The sequence below is a fragment of the Hemicordylus capensis genome, chromosome 1 (genome assembly GCF_027244095.1).
Source record: "Hemicordylus capensis ecotype Gifberg chromosome 1, rHemCap1.1.pri, whole genome shotgun sequence".
Lineage (NCBI taxonomy): Eukaryota > Metazoa > Chordata > Lepidosauria > Squamata > Cordylidae > Hemicordylus > Hemicordylus capensis.
Window position 1 is genome coordinate 370664751 of NC_069657.1, and position 18997 is coordinate 370683747.

The 18997-nt window shown below is 39.9% G+C and overlaps 1 protein-coding gene across 3 annotated transcripts in view; it reads left to right on the forward strand.

Moving 5' to 3' along the window:
* PACRG (parkin coregulated) overlaps positions 1 to 18997 on the forward strand; it is a 387264-nt gene that overhangs the window by 300477 nt on the left and 67790 nt on the right. Inside the window, exon 5 of one of the 3 annotated variants that reach the window (XM_053295414.1) lies at positions 3336 to 3392. The exons of the other annotated variants lie outside the window; for them this stretch is intronic. Coding sequence (XP_053151389.1) covers positions 3336 to 3385 — 50 coding nt within the window. The 3' untranslated portion in view covers positions 3386 to 3392. The remainder of the gene's footprint in view (positions 1 to 3335; positions 3393 to 18997) is intronic. 3 annotated transcript variants of the gene reach the window in all.

Below are 18997 nucleotides of genomic sequence, written 5' to 3' on the forward strand. Positions count from 1 at the left end.
TTCCTATAAACATTAATCCATGTTTTAAAGTTTTTATAGATTAAGTCATGAAAATATTCATAGCTAGAGATGTCAGCATATGGTGATTACAAACAGGACCTGACAGTTTTCCTCCTTAAGGTCTACCTCAATTGGCTTAGATTTTCCCCTCAGGAGCAAAATCTTAATCATCTTTTGCACATGAGTAATCTCCAGGCTTTCAACTGAAATGTTTCCAAAAGCATACAGGGCTAGATTTTACCAGTGTTGGGCTCTGAATAGATACACACTGAAATGAATAGATGCATACAGGCAGTTCTTGATGTAAATTAGGATCAGTGCTTGTTCAAATTTTAGTACTGGAGGAAAAACTGAATTGTTAGAACTCTTTGTCAATAAAAAAAGACCTTTCCAGTTTTCAGTCAAAATGAGCTTCATAGATACTAGTACCTGTGCATGTATACAACTTAGGAAAATGGTATCTCACTGCAGCAAACGTGAATTGTAGAACTGACTTTCGAGAAAGCAGCATTGGAGTTCTGCCTGGCTGACATCCTGTTTTTAAATACCTAAAAAGAAATTCTGTAGATATTTAAAAGGTAAAGTATGACTGTTTGCATTTGTTTCTAGCTAATTAGATCTTTGTGCTGCACAGCAAATGAGAAAGAAAATATTGGAGTTCCATTGGGTATTTTTCTTAGATGACAAACTCTCCAAATTTGCTGATTATTTGTCCCAAATAGTTCTTACACAGAAAAATCATCCATGTTTCCCAAAGAACATTTTAATACGGCACTAGAATCCACTATCTATTTGTGTTTTGCTTTCAGGTGTCAATTTTATGTGCCGAGTACTGTGTTGTCTTGTAGCATGATTGCAATGTCATTTTCAAGTACTGTGCCATTTGCTCTGGCCGGTTATCATCTATCATTGGCTCTGTTTATGCTTCCATCCTTTCTGTTCATGATAGTTGTCTTGGACACTTGGCAAAACTGCTAATCCCTAGTGTTTGTCAGTGGCAAAGGCGGCTATCCCCTGCCATCTATCTAGGCTTACTTTAAATGAGACATTTGGCAGCAGCGTTTCTTGTGAACCAACAGCTGCAGAGCAGCTTTTCACCTACTACCATATATGTTGCTATGTTTTGATAGCAGAGCCCAAGAAGAATCATGGGATGTAGAAGACCCCACCACTAGCTCGTTGCCTTAGCTGTGTTCTTTTGTTCTGCAACAACAACAGGAATCTGTTACAGAGAAGATGCCCATTCAACTCAATAATGGGTCTTCTATGCTTTCCCCACTGGTCTTATCTAACTACCATTCCAAATGCAAAGTATGCAAGTTGCTGACTTTTCAAAAATATCATGTGATTATTATATGAAGGTAACAATGACTCTGTAAGTACTTCAGAGCAGGTTAATGCAATTACATCATCTAACCACCTTTGTGCCTTACAGTTCATACAATGTTGATGTTTAAACAGAGAGAACGGTGTGTTCTGGGCTCAACTGACCTAGGGGAGAGGTATGTTTTATTATTTTACTCATCAGACATCCTTAAAAGCAGATTATGCTATTTCCACAAGATGACATATGTATGCCTTCACTTCTAATAGGCTGAAAGGTCATTCGTCTCTTAAAACAGGCCTGCACAGTCTGTGAACTGCCAAACTCATTGTGGCCCACCAGCTATCTATTGTGGCTTGCTATCAGAAAAGGAAGTCACAAAAATGAATATATTGCTTCACCACTTGATTCCCTGATTCATTTTCTAATTATAACATAAAATAGGCTGTATTACAGACCCCAAAAAGAATGTAGATGCCAAAAAAGAGACCAGAACAAGAAACTAATGTAATGATAGACTGCTAAAAATTCAGAATGTACCTGAAAATTGGTATATTAATAATATAATTTAAAAGTTCTACATAGAACAGCTACCACATTTTAAATCACACCATAAAAAATTCCTATGCAGACAACAATATAATTCAAAATCACATACAAGAATATATAAAAATGTCCCTGAATAGTCAAAGTAGGCTCACAGTGAGCCAAAGTCTTTATGAAAACCAAATGCCTTTCCAACAAGCACTAAGAAGTATTTTAAAAGCGTAAGACTCATTTTCAGTGGCTCATTTCCAATGGGTCAGATGAATATATTGCTTCACCACTTGATTCTCTGATTCATTTTCTAATTATGACACAAATTAGAGGTTGTCAGAAGGTTCTTCTGACAATAAACAATTACATCATCAAAGAGGTGCCAGTCCTGCCTGTTTCAAAGTCATTGAAATCATGTTGTATATGGCAAGAGATGCTAAGAGACCCATGTATTATATCAATACTAGCTGAACCCGCACAGAACAACTGTGTACTAGGACTCTGTTGCTCACCCCCGCCCCCACCATAACCCCTGCTTTATTGTTCAGTGTCAGCTACCCACTCTCAGCTGCCCCTCCCCACCGCTTGTTCTCTCACTCCCTGCTCATTCTGTCACCCCTTCCCCGCTGCTCGCTTGCTTGCCTCCTCCCCGCCGCTCGCTCACTCGCCTCCTATCTGCTCCTCTTACCTCTCTGCATATGGAATCTGCACTGCCCAATCACCATGGTGGTGGTGAACTCTGATTGGTATGGGGCTTGCCATGTGCAGCCTTGGCATATTATATACATAGATGTTGAAGATTGATGTGAACTGATGCAATTGTATTACTCTGCTCTGAAGCACGCACATAGTGTTTGTTCCTTCTTATAATAATCAAATGAGAACAGCACATAAAAATAAGTATTCCATTAAGTGGAACCATATAAGTACCTTCCTTCCTTCCTGAAAACAAGAAATGAAGCTGAGCATTTTGTTTTCCAAAATATTATAGTCTTATTTTCTAGGAAGTTTTTATTGATGCCCAATCTGTTTGAAATAATTTGATATATGTTAGATCTGTGCTTAGTTATTGATTAGTTATTAATTATTATTTTTTCTATTATTATAGCAAGCGAGTTAAACACCTGTTTTTCTGCCTTCCCTGCTTTAGTTGCTGGTTAGCAAGAGGCAGGGTCATAGTTCCTTGTCTTTACTATTATTACTTATATTCCTATCCTGGCCTCTCCCCAAAGTACTCAGAGTAGCTTTCAAGGTTCTTCTCCATCCCCACTTAAACCTTCACAACAACTCTCTAAGGTGTGTTAGGCTGAGAGATAGTGATTAACCTAGGATCTCCCAATGAACTTCATGGCTGAGTGAGGATTTGAACTGGAGTCCCCTTGCTCCTAAGTGGACTCTATAACCACTACACTACACTACACTACACTACATTACACTGACTCTCATGTTCTCTTGTCATGTTTATATATTGCAGTCAGATGCTTTACAACCCAGGCAGACAGCAAAAATACAGAAGGCTACTGAGTCTTTGGTAGGTTACTATTCATGGCTGATAAGTTATATAAAGCTTGTTGAGTCATACGTTGTGTAGCTTTCTTCTAAAAACTGCATGGGAATCAGCCTCAACAGATTATTAGTCGTGAACCGCCCAGAGACTTGCATTTTGGGTGGTATATAAATGTGTTAAATAAATAAATAAATATTTCTAATTCACCCAGATGTGATTGACATTGACACCAGAACTGCTAAGTGAGATGTTACAGGCAGTTCATGCTGCCTGTGACAATGCATATGCAGTGTATAGATGTGTGCGTTCCCCAACCTCAAGAGCTCCCATATAGCTGCTGATCGTGCAGAGACAGTCTTCAGGGAGTGGCAGAGCACTAAGCAGAAGATATAGGTTTGATCCTTGCCATTTCCAGACAGGACTGGGAAAGTCCTGCCTGAAACCCTGGAGAGCCACTGCCAGTCAGTGTAAACAATATTGAGCTAAATGGATCTGACTCAGCATAAGGCAGTTTTCTGTGGTTATATGGTGTGAGATGGCCCTCCACACAATTGCTGTATGGGAATGTACAATATATTTTCATGACAGTCTGGATTTATTACCAGGTACAGGCTACAGCTAGGTATACAAAGATCACACTTTGGGCTAATCACACTTTAGGCAAAGAGCAAGCTTGAGGACAGACCTGTGTCTGTATGCACATTGCTACTGGTAGTCTGAACCAGTCTTATGTGATGCAGCAAACTTGTCTCACAATAAGAATGCACTGCCTTCTGGCCTTAAAACATGGTTTCAGGCAGCTGATTGTGTGTATTGGCAAATTGAAGCCCATTTAATTTCATTTGAGAGGCATCTTATTGTTTACGCATTCAACTGGACTTTTTAAAAAAACACCAAACTGAAGGGTTACTAGAGGTTATGGTTGAATGAGGCTGTATGTACTGTCTGCTAAGTTATATTTTATATAATTTCCCAACATGTCATTTCTGATTAAACTGTACACAAAGGCTGTCTTTGACTTGAAGTTTCCTGTCAATTTCTCTGTGCATTTGGTGCGCACCCTCTTGGAGCACTGCAAGCATTTGCGTGTAATCAAGAGAAGACAAAAAGAAAAAAGAAAAGAAGACACTTTCCAAGCAATATTTGAAACTCACTCTGCAGAATAATCTTGATTTTAGCACTCCACGTGTCACTTAAATCATATGATGGTGCCACAAGCACCTAGGCTGATCCCAATAAGTGGAACTCTCTTGTCTGGTTTTGACATTTGTGATGCTTTAAACTGCTGCAGGGGGGGAAAGGGATATTGAATGCAAACCACTGAAACAAATTACTACTGACATTAGCTGAAATAATTCATCCATGTGAAGGCATTTAGAAGCACAGTCAACAGGTATCTTATTTTAACTTTTTATAGCTACATGAAAGACTTGTGCAGAAATGTTGCAATCGAAGGTAACAAATGGTCATATTTTAGAGCAGATAATGGACTGCTGTACAGTGATCCCTAGAGATATAGTTTCCGTGTGTGTCAGGGTACCATTAATAGCTGCCATCAATATATTAAAGAAAACTGGTGAATTGGACTCTCTTGTGCATCCAATATTGGACAGCCTCTTCTGTGAAGACTGGTCTCTCCTATCCTCTATTGAGATGTATCATCTATGGTAGGGAACTTGTACTTGCTTCCTTTTTTTCTGTTGAAACATTAATTAAACAATATAGTATGGGAAGTGACTGAAGTGGGAATCTAAGCCATTCCACCTACCATGGGTCAGAAAACCTGGTGTGAATTGAATACTTACTTGCTGTTGTATCCTGCCCTTCTTCCAAGGAGCTTAGGTCAGTGTTGGCCTCACAGTGACTCTGCAAAACAGGCGGTGTTGGAAAACAGTTACTTTCTCAAAGCATCAAATGAGCATCATAATGGAGCAGGGATTCACAGGGTTGTAGGTGGGCAGGGACATGCTTTGTAGGCTATCTAGTACTACTCCTTAAACCAGACAGATCTGAAATTGCTAAGGTTTATTTAATTCTTGGGATTAGAGCTCCCAGAAAACACACTATCAAAAAAAAATTCATAAAAATATTTTCATTGTTTCTTTAAACTGAGCAATCATATTTGCTCCAAATGCAGGCCACTCCAATGGAATATATTATCATTTTTTCCTGTCATGGAAACATTAATAAATTCATTTATTGCACCATGATAGCAACTACTGCAATGAGCAATTAAGGAAAAACTATATAGACATAGTCTTGATGTGAGGTATATAAGCAAAGTCTTGTTGCTACTTGTTTATTCCTAATTCAAATATAATCCTTTACGGCTGCATTTTCAGACACTATCAAATAAACCTTACAGCTCAAAACATGAAGTGATTGTGATTATCCTTGTTCATATAAATCATATTATGCAAAGAGATATGCATGAGGTTTGACTATGTATATAATTCAAGATACTTCTCTATTTTCCATATTCATTCCCCTTTAAGATTCCCACAGGCCTTCACTCCAGAGTGGTTAAATTAGCTTGCCCTCTGCCCCAAACTCCTGCAAGTAATCAAATTGTGTAACTGTCTGGAAGATATGCCAATTTAGTAGCTGCACATTCAGACTATAATCTGGAAAGTACCTCAGAATCCAACAAAGTAAATGACCATTCAGTGGGTTTATTGGCCCCACCCCCACCCCCAGTATATATCTACCTCAGGCATTGGGAGGATCACATGTCCTCAGTCTGCTTTAGTTTTCTGCCTAGCTGTAGATCATACGGAGGTGACAGCAGAACACGTATGGAAAGCTCAGTCTGTACAGCCCAAAGTATGATGTCAGAGAAAAATTCTTCCATACTAACTTGTCCCCCCCACCATGCACCTTTCAAATTTTTATAGTCTCCCACAATGCTGTTCTTACCGTAGCTTGAAACACGATGATGGTGTGGACATTGAGAATTTTAGACGTATTTTTCTCAGACCACATAAGCAATCTAGCTTGCCTGTCTAAATAACTACAAATAACATTGACCTAAGTCTAAAGCTCATTCGTGGCAACGTCTTTATCATAGGAGATCATTGAGCTTTAGATGCTAGTTATGAGGAAAATGTTCAGTTCTAAGATCTAATCTTTTTACACCCACTTCAGAGTGTCTTTTTCCTTTTGAGAATGGAACAGATTAGGCGCAAGCTGATTTCTCTGATTCTGTTCTTCTGGCACATGGGGGAAGAACTAATATTTGAGAAGGAGAATTCAGACTCAGAGTTTCTTCATAGTATCTCATGAAATGGCTAGTGCAAGTGATGCAGAAGACAACAACTGTTTTGTCCTGTTTTCTCTTGCAATCAGCATCTTCTTTGAATCTGTTAGTATTTTAGGCATATTTACAATGGTGCCTGTAAGGGAAAACTTGTTGTACCAAAATGCTCCTTGTAATGTATCAAATGTATAAAGAAAATATATCCCATCTTGTATTCTATCAGTCTCTTTCAAAAGCTAATATTAAAAGGCTAGGATAATTAAACTAAAATCAGAGTGAGATTGTACAGTGCTATTTTTACATGATCTGTTTTCTTGTGGGAGTCATTGGGTTAACCTGTCAACATTCTATATCCACGTTAATTAGTAAGACAGGCTATATTTTCCCTTTCTGATCTCTGGCTCTGCTTTAGAAAAAAAAAAATAATGGCTGGAAATGCAAGCTGCCTCTTTGTGTAGCTACAAATAGAAGTGCCAGTTGCACATAATCCATACACAAACACTTCTTGCATTCATTTACTAAATAAGGTTGTGTGACTAGGTCTTGTGCGTATTCCTCTGATAACCTTTGTTGTTCTCAAGGACGTTGATGAGTTTGGTGCAGGAAACATGTAATAAACTATTGTTACTATGCAAGACTGGAAAAGTAATGCTGGTTTGGAGGGGATTGTTGTACTCTGCAGTTTCCAGAAGGCTCCAGAGAAAGTTTGCAGTGCTTTTAAATAATAGAAGCGTTCTCCTTAAATTCTATTAAACTCTCACCTCTGTAGCAATTTAGTAACTAATAATACCTATGTCTGTTTTTATTAAAATTATAAGTTGCAAACCTTCATCAATAGAATAAAATAGGCAAACAAATTTTTATATGTAATATATCTATTATTTTTGCATGAATGGCTAAATTGGTATGCAGTATAAAATGTGTGCTACTCAGAAATCAAATTAATATTGGCTAGTTAAGGTACAAAACTGCTTCTTTCATAGCTTAAGAGACCCCAAACATGCTCATAATGAAATAACTTGATATTAAATTTTCAAACTATTTTTGTAATACATAAATCAGCTTTGTTAGCCCATTTGCTTTTTATGTAAGATCCTTAACTGGAGACACCTAACACAATTTTATGATGCCATTCATTCTCTTTCTATATAATTTTTGTTTGGTTTCTGTACATTCATTTCTTTTATTCTGTTTATCAAATTACAGGGTTGGATCTTATGAACCATAAGTGAACATTTACTCACAAAAGGAGGCTTTCCAGTTTCCTCCTTTCTGTTGTAGCCCCCTGCACTCCCCAAATATATCAGTCCTAAGATTACTTCAAAAATTGTGTTTGAAGTAGCATAGGGGCTGATTATGGAAGGGAAGTTGATAGAAATTCGGGACTCCCACACTTGCACAAGTGGTAGTGTTTTTTCTACTTGTACAGAGTACTATTGGTATTCAAGTCATAGTGTTCTTCATTACCTATGATCCATAGATTGATAGACATACACACACACATACAAATATTTTATATTGATATTTTAGTATTGTTTTTATGAGATATGGTCAAGCAAATTTGTTCACTATTCATGCATATATCAATTCTTTACCAACTCTTGTAATTATTTTCTCAGATTAGCCCTTTTAAAGTATATCTGTAATTACTGACATCAGTCCATGTGACAATAAAAATTTCAGCCATTCTTCTTTCCCATATTATTCAATTTGTAAATTGTTCTGCAAGGATTTCTACAGGTTATGCTGTTCTCTGTCTTTCTGTACTGGCTTTCCAGTTGTCATGGTCCAACACCAGCTTGCACTGTGAATGGGAGAGCAGATGAGCAAAACCACCTCCCTCCCTATGCCCTATTGCTGCCACGTGGAAATCTTTTTTTCTACAGCTGCCTCCACCAAACAGCCTCTCAAACCCTTTACAGGTCCTATTTAGATAGAGTGGAATGGCCCTTGGTTCTGGGATGGGAAACAAATAAACAAACAAAAAGCCCATGGACACCAGAGGGTATAAACAACAAGTTAAGTATTACTAATATATAACAAATTGGTATATAGACCCATTTCAACAAATTTGTATTCAACAAATTGGTACATTTCAACAAATAGGTATAGAGACCCATTTCAAACTGGCTTTAGAACGGGCTATGGGGTTGAGACAGCCTTGGTCGGCCTGATGGATGACCTTTACTGGGGAATCAACAGAGGGAGTGTGACTCTGTTGGTCCTCTTGGATCTCTCGGCGGCGTTCGATACCATTGACCATGGTATCCTTCTGGGTCGTCTGGGGAAGTTGGGAATAGGGGGCACTGCTCTGCAGTGGTTCCGTTCCTATCTCTCAGGTAGATCCCAGATGGTGGAGCTTGGTGACAGTCGCTCCTCAAAGCAGGAGGATATGGAGTCCCTCAGGGCTCCATTCTGTCACCAATGCTTTTCAATATCTACATGAAACCGCTGGGTGAGGTCATCAGGAGATTTGGTGCTGGGTATTATCAGTATGCTGATGACACCCAAATCTACTTCTCCCTTTCATCTTCAGGAAATGGCACTCATTCTCTAAATGCCTGCCTACAGGCAGTAATGGGCTAGATGAGGGATAACAAATTGAAGCTGAATCCAAGCAAGACAGAGGTGCTCATCGGTGGGGCTCAGAATCTGAGGAGTGAGTTAGATCTTCCTGTGCTGGATGGGGTTACGCTCCCCCAGAAGAAGCAGGTGCGCAGCTTGGGAGTACTCCTGGACCCAGGCCTCACCCTGGTTTCTCAGGTGGAGGCCATGTCCAGGAGTGCTTTCTGTCAGCTTCGGCTGATTTGACAGCTGTGCCCATTCCTGGAGGAGGATGACCTCAAAACAGTGGTGCATCAGCTGGTAACCTCCCGGCTTGACTATTGCAATGCGCTCTACGTGGGGCTGCCTTTGTACGTAGTTTGGAAACTTCAATTAGTTCAGAATGCGGCAGCCAGATTGGTCTCTGGAGTAACCTGGAGAGACCATATTATGCCTATTTTGAAACAACTGCACTGGCTGCTGATATGTTTCCGGGCAAAATACAAAGTGCTGGTTATGACCTTTAAAGCCCTGAACGTCTTAGGGCCGAGTTACCTTAGAGAGCGCCTTCTTCTGCGTGATCCCCACCACACATTAAGGTCATCTGAGGAGGTTCATCTCCAGTTACCACCAGCTCGTCTGGTGGCGACTCAGAGGCGGGCCTTCTCTATAGCTGCTCCGGGGCTGTGGAATGCACTCCCTGCGGAAATCCGCAATTTGAATTCTCTATTAGCCTTCAGGAGAGCCCTTAAAACGTATTTGTTTGGCCTGGCTTTCCAGGGTTTTATAATCTGTTTTAATATTCTAACCCGATTTGGGGGCTTTTAATCACTGTAATTGTTGTTTTAAAATGTTTTTAAATTTTTAATTGTTGTTATATTGTTTTTAATTTGTTTTTAGCTCTTTATTGTTTTAGTGGTTTGTTTTAATTTGTAAACCGCCCTGAGCCATTTTGGAAGGGCGGTATATAAATCCAATCAATCAATCAATCAATCAATCAATCGAGAAAGGTATACAAATACTTCTTTCACACATACACTCAACCGTGTGACCAATAGGGTGTAAAATAACAAATGATAAATGCATCCATCTACGCAAACTAAAACTGATTCCCTAGTTAAGCTACATCTCCTAACTACCCATGGTTTTCTACAGCAGCCTGCCATGATGCAGTGCTCTCTTCCTGTCTCTCCCTGTGTCCTTGACTGCCTGGTTTGTTCTCTGGCCCAGGCTTTTATGGCCTAAAACATGCTCCTTATTTCAACCTTTAGTGTAACCAATCAAAGGAATAGTATTGGTTTCATTTCTTCATTTCCCCTTGATTTCTATTTTGTCTACTGTTCTGTTTCTGTTTTCTTGGCTGACCTTTTAACCTTTGGGGTGGAATTGCCCAACTTTTAAACACACATTTTTTTAAAAAAACAAATAAACAAAACACCTGGCAACCATTTTTCAACTAAATACAAACATAACCAAATACACAGTTAAGGAACCTGTCCCATTCCTTCACATCAGGGCATCCCTCCCCATTCCTTGAGCATATAGTTGCTAAGCATAATGAAAAAATGTTTAGATCCTCTTTTGCCTGCCGTGCAGATATACTGCAGTACGAAGGGATTCCACTGCTTTCCATTGTTCTTGCTTAAGCAGTGATTCCATGTGGTCTTATTTCATTGCAAATGGAACTGTATGATACTGCTGTGTTCACTAATAGAGAAATACTGACCTCAGACTAATATATTCATATAATGTGATATTTTAATTATCATGTAATTTATTGTTGAGGCTCAATGAGTGGTCTGAGAATCTTCCATGCTGTAACACTGTTGAAGCTAAGTAGGTGTGAATATGATTTAGTGCTTAAACTGGAAAACTCTGGGAGATCCTTGTCAAGCAGCAATTTGCTTTTAAGGAAAAATTGATTTTAAAAGTAGTAGCTGCACAAAGGGTACAAAGGCACTAACCTTTATAATTTGTTTGCTTTGCTTGTGGCCATGATTTTTCTGTTTAAAACAGCTGAGTGATGATACATGGGCATCCAGAGAGGGGGGCAAGAGGAGGTGTCCACTCTGGACTGAGCCAATCCCATTTAATTCAATGGGGCTTATTCCCAATTATTTGGTATAGGACTGTAGGCTTTGCTCACCCCTGGGAAAAGTCCTGTGGATATCCATGGATTCAGGTATCAGTTACAAGCTAACGTTTTGTTGTTGTTATACCTGGTAGGTTCTTTAGCTTGTAATTTTCAGTTTTTTAGCATTTAAAATAACCTTAAATTTGAATCTAATGACTGTGGTTTTTAATCTGACAACTTTTTTATTTAATTTAGTTAATTTTATTATTGTTATTGTATCTTGTATCTATCTTATTGTTGTGAACGGCCCCAAGCAGTAGTGCACTGGAGGGGCGGAGTATAAATATTTTAAATAAATAAATGAAATCCCAACATCCAGTGCATTTTTGCTAATTCCATCTGCTCACCAAAAAAGACTGCATTTCCACAAAGTGTCTTACAATCAGATCTAAAACAGCTATTCTTTTCTGTTGCAAAGTGAAATGAAATTAACAAACCTTGGATTGTGGAAGAAGGTTGAAGATCAAGCAATCTCTTGAGCAGCTGACTTCAATGAATTAGTTACTCAGTTTCATAACATTCTCTGGTACCAATAGTCAGTACTAGCCTCCTATGTTTCATTAATTTAAAATGGATATTCAATCTGATGCCACCTTTGACTTCTTCAGTGTCAAGAAAGCTTGTAAAGTTCCACAGTGAAGCAGTAGTTCCTTCATCAGTTTCTTTATACATCTTTCTTTATCCATTCGGTGAGAACAATGCTTGAGAAGAAGGCAAAGTTGGCCTCTGGGGAACTGGGATTGAGGTTGAAGGTCATGCATTAAAAAGCCATTTATTTCTTTACTGATTTTTCTTTTAGTCGTTATTCATGCCTGCCCTCTCTTTTCAAACAAAAGGAACAGCAGTTCTCATAGGAAGTCTAAATGCATTGAATTGCACTAGATCTGATAAATATTTTCTTTTTCTCTCAAAGCTGATCTAAAGTATGCCTTTTCAGGTGAGTCAAGAATCCTGTTCAAACATTATGCTGTACATGTGTACAGATTTCTGCACACGTGCACATGTTTTTGTGTGAATGACTGTACATGCCATCATTTTAAAAGAGAACCTGGGTACAGGCCCCCTCAAATGCAGGGTGTAGATAGGAAGTGTACTACTGTACGTGCATTGAACATAACTGTGCATGTGTTCAGTCAGTCAGTCAGTCAAGTTTTATTTATGGTCCTAGACCAAACAACTGTGCATGTGTACAGATCCGTATATGCATCACAGTACACAGCCTGCACATGTGTTGAACATTACCTGTACATAGGGCCACTATCTTCTAATCTAACCTCCATTCAATATGTTCTCTTTCTCTTCTCCCCTACACATTGTAATCATACTAATACACCAATTCTGTACCTATTGATCACAGTGCAAAAAGCTTCACCTGTTTGCCCATGTCCAGCAAGAGGGATCATGGTGCGGAAGTACCATACTGTTCATCTGGGCCCCTTTTTGTATTGGCTGAAAAGGGCTAGCATCAGCACAAGGCACTTCTGAGCAGCTGCCAATCAGTAACACTCTATGACTTCTGTATGATCTATGGTATTTCATTTTGTGATGTTTCTTTTGTATAAAAGTACCCTCTGCCTTTGGACAAGAATAAGATATATAAACTGGCAAATTGGGTCAGGTATGCCTGTGAACTTGCATAAATATGCAGTTATTTTCCTTAGAAGTCTGACTCCTTTCTACAAAATAGTCATAGACATCTCAGTGAAATTATAAGAAATCAAAATCACAGCAATGGAATAATCCTTTTTAAAGCTGAAAACTATCTGAAGTATTTCTGGAATGCTTTTGTCACTGGTCAAGAGGAGGAAGGGAAAGAGGAAGGTGATTTATTATGTGTGTGTGTGTGTGTGCTGGGGTGTTTCTCATAAAACAACACAGGGAATTTGTAAAATACTTTGTATACTGAGAAGTGTTGTGCAGCCTGATACAATGCGTATTTATTTGAAGCTAAATCCTAACACTGTTCCATGGTACTAGGCTTATAGCCATAGATACTAACATTATTCTTTCTGATGTTTTCCCAGATGCCATTTAATCAAGGCAGATTTGACCTTGTTTGGTGTCCAATTTGATCCTAATGTTGTCAGCCCAATCACGTTAACTTGCAAGTAACTTTATATGAAATAACTGAGGTTTACTAGCAAGTAATTTTTTAATGTATTTTTATTTGTTTGTGTATGAGATGCATTTTGCATTTTGTTTCAAGCTCGAAATGAAATGCAAAATGCTCAAAAGGTTTGTTGAAATAGTGGTTGAGCCAGCTGTTTAGATGAAACAGACGCAAAATGTTTGAGTGTTTTGGATATAGGGAACAATGGGAAAACTTTAAACACCCAGTTTTCCCCATTGGTAGCGCCTAGGGACACCAAAGTGGGTTATGTGGTAGAGCATGATGAGTGCTACCTAACTCCCAACCCACAAAAGAAATGAGCAGGTGGCCAATTTTAAACCAGTTTTAGCTTCCCCCCAAGACCCCATAGGATCCTATGGAGTTTGGGGACAAGGTTAAAAATTGTCCACTTGCCCATTTTTTTGTGGGTTGGGTGGTAGGTAGCAACCATCATGCCCTGCCACACAACCCATTTTGGTGTCCCTAGAAGCTACCCATGGGGAATAATGGGGTGTTTTTGAGTTCTCTATTGTTTCCTATGACCGGAATGGTTTTGCATTGCAATTTGCAATGCATTTTGCATCCCTGCCTTGAAAAACACTGCAAACACACAGTAAAGGGGAATCTGTCCTTCCCAACACAGAACACACATATCAAATACAGTCCAAAAATGGCCATAAAATATTCACTGACCCAGTATCCACTGCCAGACTCAGTGCCTGCGCTGCAGTAACACAAGTTGCTCTCTCACACACAATTATGACTCCTAGCATTGCACCAGCTGCCACAACAGTACCCTTGCTTAGCAGCAAGCATAGCCATAAGCTCAACTAGAGCAACTTCAGCCACACTTGACTCAGTATACCTTGCAATGCAGATTGCAGAGCAGACCAGAGCAGTGAGTGAAGCACAAGTTAGTCTCAGGGCCAAAACATGGAGCTCATCTTACTAGTCACCAAGAAATTACACACCCAGAGCTGCCACATTTCTTGCCACAACACTTTTTTACAAACAAAACAAACCACAACTCAAGGAAGGCAGGTACCCAAGTTCTGCCTTTGTCAATCTGAGATCCAACAAAACCAGATAGTTATACAGCAATAGCACAGCATATCATACTCACTGCTGAGAAAAGAAAACCATAAAATCAAACCTTCCTTTCCTCCTTTCCTGATGTATCCTCTTCAAGATACTATAATGGCTTTCTCCGCCTCCCAGTCCCTACATTTTTTTAATTCCCTCCAAAAGTGTCCCCCCATCCCTCCTGCCTCTCCCCAGCCAATTGCGGCACAGTTGCCCATGACAACACTTAATTTGTATGATAACAAGTCATCCAAGAAGCAAGGCAATCTCAAGCTAATCAAAAGCCAGTGCCAGAAAACCAATCAACAAGGCAAAAACAGGCCTCCAAAATGGTGCTTGAAACACTCGAAACATTTCTGTCAAAATTGGGTTGTTCTGTTTCGAGCTCGAAACGGGCCCCTTATTTTAAGGGCATTCTGCTTCGAGCTTGAAAACTAAAAACTGCCCGTTTCGAACTCTAAGCATTTTGCACAATCGTTTAAAACTGCTTTATTGGTATTTATATCACACCATTATTGTGTATAGTGCTCTTCAACCTTTATCATAACAACAACCTTGTGGGTTTGGGGTATTTGTTTTGAAATGTATATACTGTTCTTCCTCCAGTGAGCTCGAAGTACATGGTTATGTTTATCCCCACACAAGCTCTGTGAGGTAGGTTAGGAGATGGTCTCTTGCCCACGGTGACCCAGTGATTCCATGGCTGGCTTGGAGTATGATGCCATGTCTCCAAATATTTGTGTGTATCAGCTCACAACATAGATCGATTGCAGTCCAGTCCATGTGTATGCACTCTGGTTGTGGTGTGGAGGTGAGACATAACAGTGATTTAATGAAGTCTCCATGTGGCTGCTTTAGTGTGTGGCCCACAATGCTTGAGTCACTAGCTTACGATGGCCTCATCTTTGAGCAGGATGTATGCACAGCTTTGTCACTGGTGATATATTTCTTTGTAGGACACCATGAGGTTTACTGGTATGCTAATATAACTGGTTCACATGCAACATGTGGCTTTTCACCTTGGTATTTGAAGTCAGTTCACAGCAGTAACACAGCTGCCTGTTCACTTCAGCCTAGTAAACTGTTTATGTAGGCCATGTGTTCAAATGTGGGAGTCACTGTTTTGCTTAAAAAACAACCTCAGTCTAATTCTCATAATTCCAAGAAGACTTTTAAAAATGTAGTTGTGTGTATTCTAAGCAACTGGTTCTTACATGCAGCCATGGTGACCACAAACAAATTGCAGAACTATGTGACTTAGCAAACACTTCTGTTTCCAAGTTTAGTCTGTGAGGCAGGAGCAGCCTTAAACATTTGACCCTAGGAACATAGGAAGCTGCCTAATACAGCTGCCTTATATGGTCCATCTAAATTATCACTATCTATGCTGATTGGCAGTGGCTTCTCCAAGGTTACAGGCAGGGATCTTTCTCAGCCCTACCTGAAGATGTCAGGGATTGAATTTGGGACTTACAAACTACAAACTAGATGCTAAGCCTACAAACTAGCCTACAAACTAGATGCTAAGCAGATGCTTTACTACTGTGCTCCAGTGCAATCCTCTATTTTTTCCTTCTACTTTAAGACCCTTATTTCCTCTCCTTCCTTACACTTTCATAGGGTTTCTTGTGTTTCAAGCAGACTACCTAACCCTAACCCCTTACCATCATGGTGTTTAAAACAAATTAAAATAGCGGCAACCACCCTTGTTTCCCATTCTCCAGCACAATCCTCCTTCCATTGACTCCCCTCTGACTTCTGGCTAGATCATTCAGCTTCTGAGGGCAGAGTGGTCCAGCACAAAAGTACCACTTGCACCCTTCTAGGTCTGCCTCTGCTGCAAAGGGGAGGAAAGTCTTGATTGCTGTTGAAAGAATCCAATAAGGCTATTCACATGAACAACCTAACCCGGCCTAGGGCAGTCCAGCCAGAATCCCTGGGTTAGGCTGCTCGTGTGCAGATCTGGGATCGGGGCCGATCCCGGTGCTGCTTGCCCACATAATCCTACTTTTAACCCTGGGCTTTAGGTCACAAGTATGCCCTTAACAACAGCACCAGGGTTATTGGGCTGCATGCAATGCATACAGCCAAAGCATGCACAGAGCCGGGTGCCTAGAGCACCTGACCCCTGCATGATTTCCCCAATGCACCATGCTCATCGTGCAGTGCATTGTGGGATTTCCCAAGGCTGGGACACATTGTCCCAGCCTCTGGAGATCTGCACTGCTCCAAGCAATGCGGATCATGTGGGAACGTGATTCACGTGTCCCACCACTGCAAAAAGATCATCTGGGGGGAAGGTAAGTTTGGTGCAAACCCACCCCCCACCCCCCACCCTGCAGTTGTGTGCATAGCCTTAATATCTTGCAAGCTATCTGAGGGAAGTGATTCCCTGAAGCTACTGGAAGCTAGGAGGTAGCACCTGGAGTGAGATTAATTTATCCTAATTAATTAGTTAAATTGTATGGGTGATGGTCCTGGCATGCTAATCCTAAACATTTGGCCATGGTATACTATATCTACTAGTACTTAAAAGCTGATCTTACACTGCCAAGTAAACAGGAAAAAGGTAGTGAGTTCTTGTATCAATTGCCACATGATGTAGATTAGGAGCAAGGGAATGAGATTAAATGTACATTCCTCTAAGTTTAAGTTTGGAGACAAATTCATTTTATACACAATTAGCATTTCTGTCATCTTCCAAGTGATGGGGAGGATGAGGAAAACACCACAGATGCTTTCATGAACAGCTGTGGATGCTAGTGTTTTCATATCTTTTATGTAGTTCCAGACAAAATTCTCCTACTAGTTAATGGTATGAAGATAATTTCCATAATCATTATAGACCAGCAACAGCCGCTTATTTTTACCCAAATACTGGAATTTAATTGAACTCTATCCAGTTTATACTACTGCTATAGTTTCTGATTTTATCCTCTTTTTGAGAATTCATCTGTTTGAAACGTTGTAATTACCATAATGCTTAAACTGAATTAAATTTTCCCTATGCCATCAGAATAAAAGCTGCCTCTCAAGTGGCTTAGGTCACCTTTCGTTGGCATTTATATTGAGAAGAGACAGGAGTTCAGTGACAGTGATTAGGGGCAATCCACAAATCCAGTCCTCCATTCATTAATTTCATTCAATTCATTTGTAGTTGCGTGGGTAATAAAGACTTTCCCAAGGCTACACAGTAAGTCCATTGCTGCAATAGGATTTGATTATAGATCTTCCAGTGGTTAACACTCTGGAGTTGGATTGATCCTAGGTCTTCTAATTTGCAACATTCTATGTGTGGCGTCATACACAACATACAGAACTTACTTGCAATCTTGGTTACCCAGTTGTCCATGATATAGTAAACCCATACCAAGTAAGGAATTGGAGGTTCTCTTGGGGCCTCAAATTGACATTTGTAACCAAAATTTGAAGTTGGCTCACCAAACTAAGTGCTTCTCCCACTGAAGTGTGCATTATGTCTGAACCCGTGCTCTCCATGAATCTCTGGTTAATTCCAGGTGAGCCTGCCCCCTTTGCCATCAGAGTGAATAGCTGTGAAGTAGCACAAGGCAGACTGAGATAGCAACCTCGCAATAGTTGTGAGGTGGTGGAAGAGGCTTGCCAGGCCCATAGCCAGCATACAAATCTTGGTGGGGAATCACAAAAATGTGGGTGGGCCAGTTTATATGGCCTTTTAAAAACAATCTGCAGCCTGGGGAACTTATACTGACGTAGTGCAAAAGTCAACAAAAATTGCAATTTTCTAAATCAATGTCCTTAATCCATTCAATGAAAATTCACATGATTAAATCAGTAATTGGGTTTCCTTAAGCAATTACAACAGCAGTATGCTTATCAAGGGAGGAGAGCTGGTCAAAGGAAGAAGAGCTGGTCTTGTGGTAGTAAGCATGAATTGTCCCCTTTGCTAAGCAGGGTCCACCCTGGTTGCATTTGAATGGGAGACTACATGTGTGAGCACTATGGGATATTTGCATTTGAATGGGAGACTACATGTGTGAGCACTATGGGATATTTGCCTTAGATAGGGATGCTTGGGGAAGAGCACCTTCATGATTGCATGCAGAAGGTCCCAAGTTTCCTCCATCTCCAGTTAGGGCTGAGAGAGAAGCAGCTCTTGACCCTTGGAGAGCTGCTTCCAGTCATTGTAGACAATACTGAGCTAGATAGCCCAATGGTCTGACTCAGTATATGGCAGTTTCCTATGTTCCTATGAAGATTCCTCAGCTTCCTATGTGCCTATCTATACTCAATTTATAAGCAATAAAAATTCACACAGTCTAGAACTGTGAACTGTGTTCACTAAACAACTACAGCAGAGTATTGTTATATACAACAAATAAAAATCCACATAAACTGTAAGCTGTTTTCATTAGCAACCACAACAGGAGTACTTCTAGTTTATAACAAAAGTTTTCTTGCCTTTGTAGAGCAAGTTGGGCTTAAAAACCTTTAGAAGCTTTGAACCCAGTCTAAAAGCATGG